Raw genomic sequence first — 8,359 nt, forward strand, 5'->3', positions numbered from 1 at the left:
TGAGCTGCAAGGGCGTGTGGGACGCTTTGGTATGTGTACACCAGCATACAATGGCTGGTGCCAAGATTCATGTGACACGCTCTCTTTTTGAGATGCAGCTGGCTCCAGGGGGGACATAGGAAGCGAGTCATAATTTATACCATAAACAATAATATTTGTATACCGAATAGTTCATAAACAGGGCTGTTCTTAAACCGAGGTACCACTGTACTGGCTCACTGGGAAAACTTTAGAAAGTCATATAAAATTACTCCAGTATGGATTTGTGCCATTCCCCTGTTCAGGAAAGGAATGGCTACAAAGAGGGGAGTCTGGGATGTGGGCAGCCATATTCCCTGAAATGTGGGATCAGGTACACAGTAACCTCTTGCACAAGAGATAATCACTGACATCCTGGCAAATGGGTTCCAGACAGGCAGTCATCCCTTGGACAATGGCAAACCATCCAGGAATAGATTAAGTCCTTGGTCAGGACAAAGGAGTGTGATTACCTGACCCACTGGGGAAAACCAGGAATTTGTAAATATTTGTATTGTATCGCTTAATGGGTGTATGGTGGTGGGCAAGGAAGGTTGGGGGCAAACCTGACGAACTGGTTTCTACCAGAAAACCCCTCCCTGTTTGTGACATATATATGATGTATCTATGATGTATGCATGATGCTTCACCAAAGGTGTTTATGGGAAAAGGGAATACTTATAAAAGAGGAAGCACCCCTTTGTTCGGGGCTTCTTCCTGCTTCTTCCATGTGGTGGGTGGAAGTCCTGTTGCAAACGTCTTTGAATAAAGACCAAGCCTACAGGCTACTGTTTTGCTCCTATATTCTTGGCTGGTGTCTTCATTTGGCAATCCAAGTAAGCCCAGGAAATTTCCTTTAACACCTTGAACTGGGGTGGAGAGGCATGTATGTTATTTGTATGGATATACCTCTGAGAGATGGACCATAAAGAAGGCTGATCGCCGAAGAATTGATGCTTTTGAATTATGGTGCTGGAGGAGACTCTTGAGAGTCCCATGGACTGCAAGAAGATCAAACGCATCCATTCTTAAGGAAATCAGCCCTGAGCGCTCACTGGAAGGACAGATCGTGAAGCTGAGGCTCCAGTACTTTGGCCACCTCATGAGAAGAGAAGACTCCCTGGAGAAGACACTGGTGCTGGGAAAGATGGAGGGCACAAGGAGAAGGGGGCGACAGAGTACGAGATGGTTGGATAGTGTTTTCGAGGTTACCAGCATGAGTTTGACCAAACTGCGGGAGGTGGTAGAGGACAGAGGTGCCTGGCGTGCTCTGGTCCATGGGGTCACGAAGAGTCGGACACGACTAAACAACAACAAAAACCTCTGAGAGGTCTCTAATGGGGGCAGAAATCTGATTCAATTTGATTCATTTAAAGGTGAACCTTCTGAAATAACATGTGGACCAAAACACAGCCGTCCTTCAGAATTCACACATACCCAAGTTTTGCAACCAAGTTCACCAACTAAGTAATGTGTATAAAAAGTGTAAAGTGTGCATAAAAGTGCATATCGTTGCATCCCACCCCAATCTCCGAGTTGTGTGAGGCTCCAGGGGTTCCGGGTGCTTACCCAAGGTTTGGTTTCCTTGGGATAAGTGACTGTGGTGTCTTTATGATATATGGTTTATTTACACCTATATACAACCTGAGCCTACAATTGAGGGGCTCACCCCCAGATGGTTTTGCTTCTTCTGTAATCATAGCCTGGGGTTCAAGCAGAAATAAGGCATGGCTTTGGCTCTGAGGTTTATAGCCTGCTTTGTCCTCCTCCTAGCTCAAACACTTTGTCTCTCTGTTGTTGTTGTTGTTTAGTCATTTAGTCGTGTCCGACTCTTCGTGACCCCATGGACCAGAGCACGCCAGGCACCTCTGTCCTCCACTACCTCCCGCAGTTTGGTCAAACTCATGCTGGTAACCTCGAAAACACTATCCAACCATCTCGTACTCTGTCGCCCCCTTCTCCTTGTGCCCTCCATCTTTCCCAGCATCAGTGTCTTCTCCAGGGAGTCTTCTCTTCTCATGAGGTGGCCAAAGTACTGGAGCCTCAGCTTCACGATCTGTCCTTCCAGTGAGCGCTCAGGGCTGATTTCCTTAAGAATGGATGCGTTTGATCTTCTTGCAGTCCATGGGACTCTCAAGAGTCTCCTCCAGCACCATAATTCAAAAGCATCAATTCTTCGACGATCAGCCTTCTTGATGGTCCAGCTCTCACTTCCATACATCACTACTAGGAAAACCATGGCTTTAACTATACAGACCTTTGTTGGCAAGGTGACGTCTCTACTTCTCAAGATGCTGTCTAGGCCTGTCATTGCCCTTCTCCCAAGAAGCAGGCGTCTTTTAATTTTGTGGCTGCTGTCACCATCTGCAGTGATCATGGAGCCCAAGAAAGTAAAATCTCTCACTGCATCCATTTCTTCCCCTTCTATTTGCCAGGAGGTGATGGGACCAGTGGCCATGATCTTCGTTTTTTTGATGTTGAGCTTCAGACCATATTTTGCGCTCTCCTCTTTCACCCTCAATAAAAGGTTCTTTAATTCCTCTTCACTTTCTGCCATCAAGGTTGTGTCATCTGCATATCTGAGGTTGTTGATATTTCTTCCGGCAATCTTAATTCCAGCTTGGGATTCATCCAGCCCAGCCTTTCGCATGATGTATTCTGCATATAAATTAAATAAGCAGGGAGACAAAATACAGCCTTGTCGTACTCCTTTCCCAATTTTGAACCAATCAGTTGTTCCATATCCAGTTCTAACTGTAGCTTCTTGTCCCACATAGAGATTTCTCAGGAGACAGATGAGGTGATCAGGCACTCCCATTTCTTTAAGAACTTGCCATAGTTTGCTGTGGTCGACACAGTCAAAGGCTTTTGCATAGTCAATGAAGCAGAAGTAGATGTCTTTCTGGAACTCTCTAGCTTTCTCCATAATCCAGCGCATGTTTGCAATTTGGTCTCTGGTTCCTCTGCCTCTTCTAAATCCAGCTTGCACTTCTGGGAGTTCTCGATCCACATACTGCTTGAGCCTTCCTTGTAGAATTTTAAGCATAACCTTGCTAGCGTGTGAAATGAGTGCAATTGTGCGGTAGTTGGAGCATTCTTTGGCACTGCCCTTCTTTGGGACTGGGATGTAGACTGATCTTCTCCAATCTTCTGGCCACTGCTGAGTTTTCCAAATTTGCTGGCATATTGAGTGTAGCACCTTAACAGCATCATCTTTTAAAATTTTAAATAGTTCAGCTGGAATACCATCACTTCCACTGGCCTTGTTATTTGCAGTGCTTTCTAAGGCCCATTTGACTTCACTCTCCAGGATGTCTGGCTCAAGGTCAGCAACCACACTACCTGGGGTGTACGAGACATCCATATCTTTCTGGTATAATTCCTCTGTGTATTCTTGCCACCTCTTCTTGATGTCTTCTGCTTCTGTTAGGGTCCTTACCACTTTTGTCCTTTATTATGGTAATCTTTGTACGAAATGTTCCTTTCATTTCTCCAATTTTCTTGAACAGATCTCTGGTTCTTCCCATTCTGTTGTTTTCCTCTATTTCTTTGCATTTCTCGTTTAAGAAGGCCTTCTTGTTTCTCCTTGCTATTCTTTGGAAATCTGCATTCAATTTCCTGTATCTTTCACTATCTCCCTCGCATTTTGCTTGCCTTCTTTCCTCCGCTATTTTTTAAGGCCTCGTTGGACAGCCACTTTGCTTTCTTGCATTTCCTTTTCATTGGGATGGTTTTCGTTGCTGCCTCCTGTACAATGTTACGAGCCTCCATCCATAGTTCTTCAGGCACTCTGTCCACCAAATCTAAATCCTTAAACCTGTTCCTCACTTCCACTGTGTATTCATAAGGGATTTGACTTAGATTGTATCTTACCAGCCCAGTGCTTTTTCCTACTTTCTTCAGTTTAAGCTTGAATTTTGCTATAAGAAGCTGATGATCTGAGCCACAGTCAGCTCCAGGTCTTGTTTTTGCTGACTGTATAGAGCTTCTCCATCTTTGGCTGCAGAGAATATAATCAATCTGATTTCGATGCTGCCCATCTGGTGATGTCCATGTGTAGAGTCGTCTCTTGTGTTGTTGGAAAAGCGTGTTTGTGATGACCAGCTTGTTCTCTTGACAGAACTCTATTAGCCTTTGCCCTGCTTCGTTTTGATCTCCAAGGCCAAACTTGCCAGTTGTTCCTTTTATCTCTTGACTCCCTACTTTAGCATTCCAATCCCCTATAATGAGAAGAACGTCCTTCTTTGGTGTCACTTCTATAAGGTGTTGTAAGTCTTCACAGAATTGGTCAATTTCAGTGTCTTCAGCACCAGTAGTTGGTGCATAAACTTGGATTACTGTGATGTTAAATGGTCTGCCTTGGATTCGTATCGAGATCATTCTATCATTTTTGAGATTGCATCCCAATACAGCTTTCGCCACTCTTTTGTTGACTATGAGGGCCACTCCATTTCTTTTACGGGTTTCTTGCCCACAGTAGTAGATGTGATGGTCATCCGAACTGAATTCGCCCATTCCCGTCCATTTTAGTTCACTGATGCCCAGGATGTCAATATTTATTCTTGCCATCTCATTTTTGACCACCTCCAACTTACCCAGGTTCATGGTTCTTACATTCCAGGTACCTATGCAATATTTTTCTTTACAGCATTGGACTTTCCTTTCGCTTCCAGGCATATCCGCAACTGAGCGTCCTTTCGGCTTTGGCCCAGCCGCTTCATCAGCTCTAGATCTACTTGTACTTGCCCTCCGCTCTTCCCCAGTAGCATGTTGGACGCCTTCCGACCTGAGGGGCTCATCTTCCAGCGTCATAACTTTTATATGCCTGTTGTCTTTGTCCATGGAGTTTTCTTGGCAAGGATACTGGAGTGGCTTGCCGGTTCCTCCTCCAGGTGGATCACGTTGGGTCGAAACTCTCCACTATGACCTGTTCATCTTGTGTGCCCTGCTCGGCATAGTTCATAGCTTCTCTGAGTTCTTCAAGCCCCTTCGCCACGGCAAGGCAGTGATCAAGTTGAGAAAAGAGGAAACACTCATTTGTTTTCTGGCACAGAAATCAAATTTGCTACCTTAACAACTTTAGGAGCTGTTACCAAAAAAAATTCTGGCTATTCCAGCAATTGGATCCTTGTTGAATCAAGGAATTAGAAGGGACTTAGGCATACAGCACACCCTACCCGCAACTCACAACAATATATAAGTGAAAATCACACACACACACTTGCAAATTTTGGTTTGCAAAAGTGCATATGAAATGTGTATTATAGAGTTGGGAGGGTGCCAAAGGGTCATCCAGTCCACCTCTGAAATTCAGGCATCACAGCATTAGTAGAATTTCACACCAAAATGCTGATGGATCTCAATGAGGATTAAAAACTAAAATAAAAACCCATAGTGATGTGGAAGCATGGGGAACTCAACTGATCAATGGAAAAATGAGAAACTGAGAGAAACCAAAAGTCTCATCCCTACCTTGGACTTACTATGGTAAAGGTCAGAGTCACATCTGTCGCTCTGTGCACTTTCTGGCCCTGTCCACTGCTGGCACGTGGCCTCTAGGTGGTTTCCCAGAAAGGAATGTGGCCCTCAGTCCGAAAAAGATTCCCCATCCTTGGTATACAGTGGTACCTCAGGTTAAGTACTTAATTCGTTCCGGAGGTCTGTTCTTAACCTGAAGCACCACTTTAGCTAATGGGGCCTCCTGCTGCTGCTGCCGCGCCGCCGGAGCACGATTTCTGTTCTCACCCTGAAGCAAAGTTCTTAACCTGAGGCACTATTTCTGGGTTAGCAGAGTCTGTAACCTGAAGCGTACGTAACCTGAGGTACCACTGTACACTATACAGCAAGGAAAATTCCAGGTTAACTTCTCAGCTGCCTCCCTCATTTTCCTCTCCCAAAGCCAGTTCACCAGGTAGGCTAGCCCAGCTGAAGGCAGAGGGACTGAGAGACAGTCTGATCAGTCTGACAGCCAGGTTTTATCTGTTTCCATCCTGGTCACCTTCTCCTGCCCTGGTTGACACGCAAGGAACTCAGCCAGTTTCTGGATAATGATATTTCTCCCTCTGTCCTGCTTTCCTCCCCTTTCTCCCAGGGATACAAAAATAAATAAATAAAGTTTGTGAAGCCATGTGCAGCTCTGTTAACACTACATTACGAAAAGCAGTCCCGGGAGCCTGTTATGGCTGCACACCTCACTGGCTCCAGCACTTCTTTACGTTGATTTGCATTTGTGCCATTTTGTGTAAACAAGGCAGTTAGCAGGATATAAATGGCCCTAACTGTTAGGATATTTCTGTTCCTCCTTAAAAAGGGAACAGGCTGTTGTGTGTCACATGCCTGTGTACTTCCTGCTCACTGGGAGTTTCTGTTTTGTATATAGCTTTTGTTCTGGCTTTTTTCCTCGACATGGATGCAAGCAGTCATGTTTTTTCCTTTGTTCTGATCAACGTTGAATAAAGCTGTAAATATGCTCTTCTGTTTGAACCTTCCGTTGCAGAGTCTGCTGAAAAGGGCGTGCATGTGGAAAGAAGCTGAAGCACATACATCAAGCGAAGTACAGGTGATAAGACTGCTGATTAATGCATCTCTGTGACTGGAGCGACGGGAGGGACAAATAAATCAAGTGATGAACCACCATTAAGAGACTGGTATGTTTGGAGCGAAAAAGGAAGGGGGTGGAGGAAAAAACTTTTCTTTTCTTTGCCTTATGTGAGTATTAATAACCCTCCACCCCAGAAAGACGAATCGTTGCCTTTTACTAATCACAAGCAGGATCTCAAGAGCTGTGTGGAGTGAATTATTGATCGAAGAGAGGACTGGTAAATATCGGAGAACGGAGGAAAAAATTTATGATGCAGTTTTAAATGGCGTCTTGCTAAGACAGGCTTGTCTAAGAATGACGGGGGGAGGGGGAGGACCAGGATCATTGGAATGTGATCTAAACCTGGCAGAGCCCCTTTGTGATATACTTGGCAAGCCTGGGAAAATTAAAGGACAGACCGAGGATAAATTCTTTACAGAAATGTGGAATGACGTCTGTCCCTATGTGATATGATTTTTGGGAGAGTTTAAAACCCACACAGAGGATGTTTGTCTCCAATCCGCTTGTGAAGATTATCAGAGATTGCAAAGAAAAGAATATATGATAACAACAAGAAGATGAAGAAAGTAATAAAGAGACTATCTGGACAGAACTGGATAGAACTGTCTAATTAAAGCAGCAATATAAGTGATGTTTGGATCCCCGTCCGGAGCTTGGAGTATGGGCACCCCCAACAAAAGTTAAAAATCTGGCTGTATAATTTGGAACTAATGAGATTTGGAAAATGTGATTTGATTGGCCTGTTAATAAAAATTATATTTAAAAAAAAGAAAAGACAAGGGCGTGCATGAGTCTTGCAATGTGTCTGAGTCTTGTGTCGCTAATTGACTGTTAATGTTCCAACCGGAGACCGGGAGATCATCCGGAGAAGACGTGGAAGGCTGCCTGATGCCTCTGTCTCCCTGGCAGTATCCCAACAATAGGTTTTGGGCCCAGATTCATGGCACTTACAGGAGAGTAAGACTGCTGAAGACTGCGAGAGGTATGTGGGGAAAAGCAAGACTTTCCTGTGCTGCGGCAGAGTCTTTGAAGTCCGGCAGGCTAATTAGGCTGGCAGAGAAGAGCCAGCAGGCCTCGTAATTTATGACCTGCCAAAGATAAGGAGTCTTTGAAGGGAATAAGGCTCACGGCTGAAGTAAAGAGCTGAAATGGAGCTTTTACAAGCCTCAGATGGCGCTCCGTGCCCAAAGCTCAATGGCCACAATTATCAGACCTAGGCAAGGTACTGTGAAGGCCAGATGAGAAGGCTTGGTGTGTGGAAAACTATTTCTGAGGACCCCCCAGCACCTCTGACAGATGAATGGAAAGCACTGGATTCAAGAGCCATGGGCATAATTTTACTCTCAGTACCTCCTGAAGAGTTAATCACCCTGGCTGGCAAAGCCAGCGCCCGTGAGATGTGGGAAGGGCTTAAGGCCTGTCATCTCCAACAAGAAGCTGGGTCTGTGTTGCTTTACTTCAGAAAGCTGCACAGGAAGCGTTTGGAGCCAGGGGAAGACCTTAGAGCCCATGTTTTACATTTGCAGCATCTCAGACAGGAATTGACTCATAGAGGTTTCAATATGCCTGAGACTCTGTTTGCAATCCTTATCCTGGACTCCCTGGATGAAAGCTATCATGCTGTGGCAAGCCAGCTGGCAACTCTTCCTGCGCAGGACCTCACTGCTACAAAGGTTTTGGTGATCTTGCAAAACGAATATGATAGGAGGAATGCATCTGAGTCAGCTTGTGCGCTTCACG

At 45.1% G+C, this 8,359-nt stretch overlaps 1 protein-coding gene across 1 annotated transcript; it reads right to left on the minus strand.

Annotated features, from left to right (window-relative positions):
• Window positions 1–3,562: 3,562 nt before the first annotated feature.
• Window positions 3,563–5,023, minus strand: LOC128406052 (craniofacial development protein 2-like). The gene has a single exon (XM_053373094.1). It carries the CDS (start codon window positions 4,858–4,860, stop codon window positions 3,649–3,651), a length of 1,212 nt encoding a protein of 403 aa, XP_053229069.1. The 5' UTR covers window positions 4,861–5,023; the 3' UTR covers window positions 3,563–3,648.
• Between the last annotated feature and the right edge of the window lie 3,336 nt (window positions 5,024–8,359).

This window comes from Podarcis raffonei, chromosome W (assembly GCF_027172205.1).
Source record: "Podarcis raffonei isolate rPodRaf1 chromosome W, rPodRaf1.pri, whole genome shotgun sequence".
Lineage (NCBI taxonomy): Eukaryota > Metazoa > Chordata > Lepidosauria > Squamata > Lacertidae > Podarcis > Podarcis raffonei.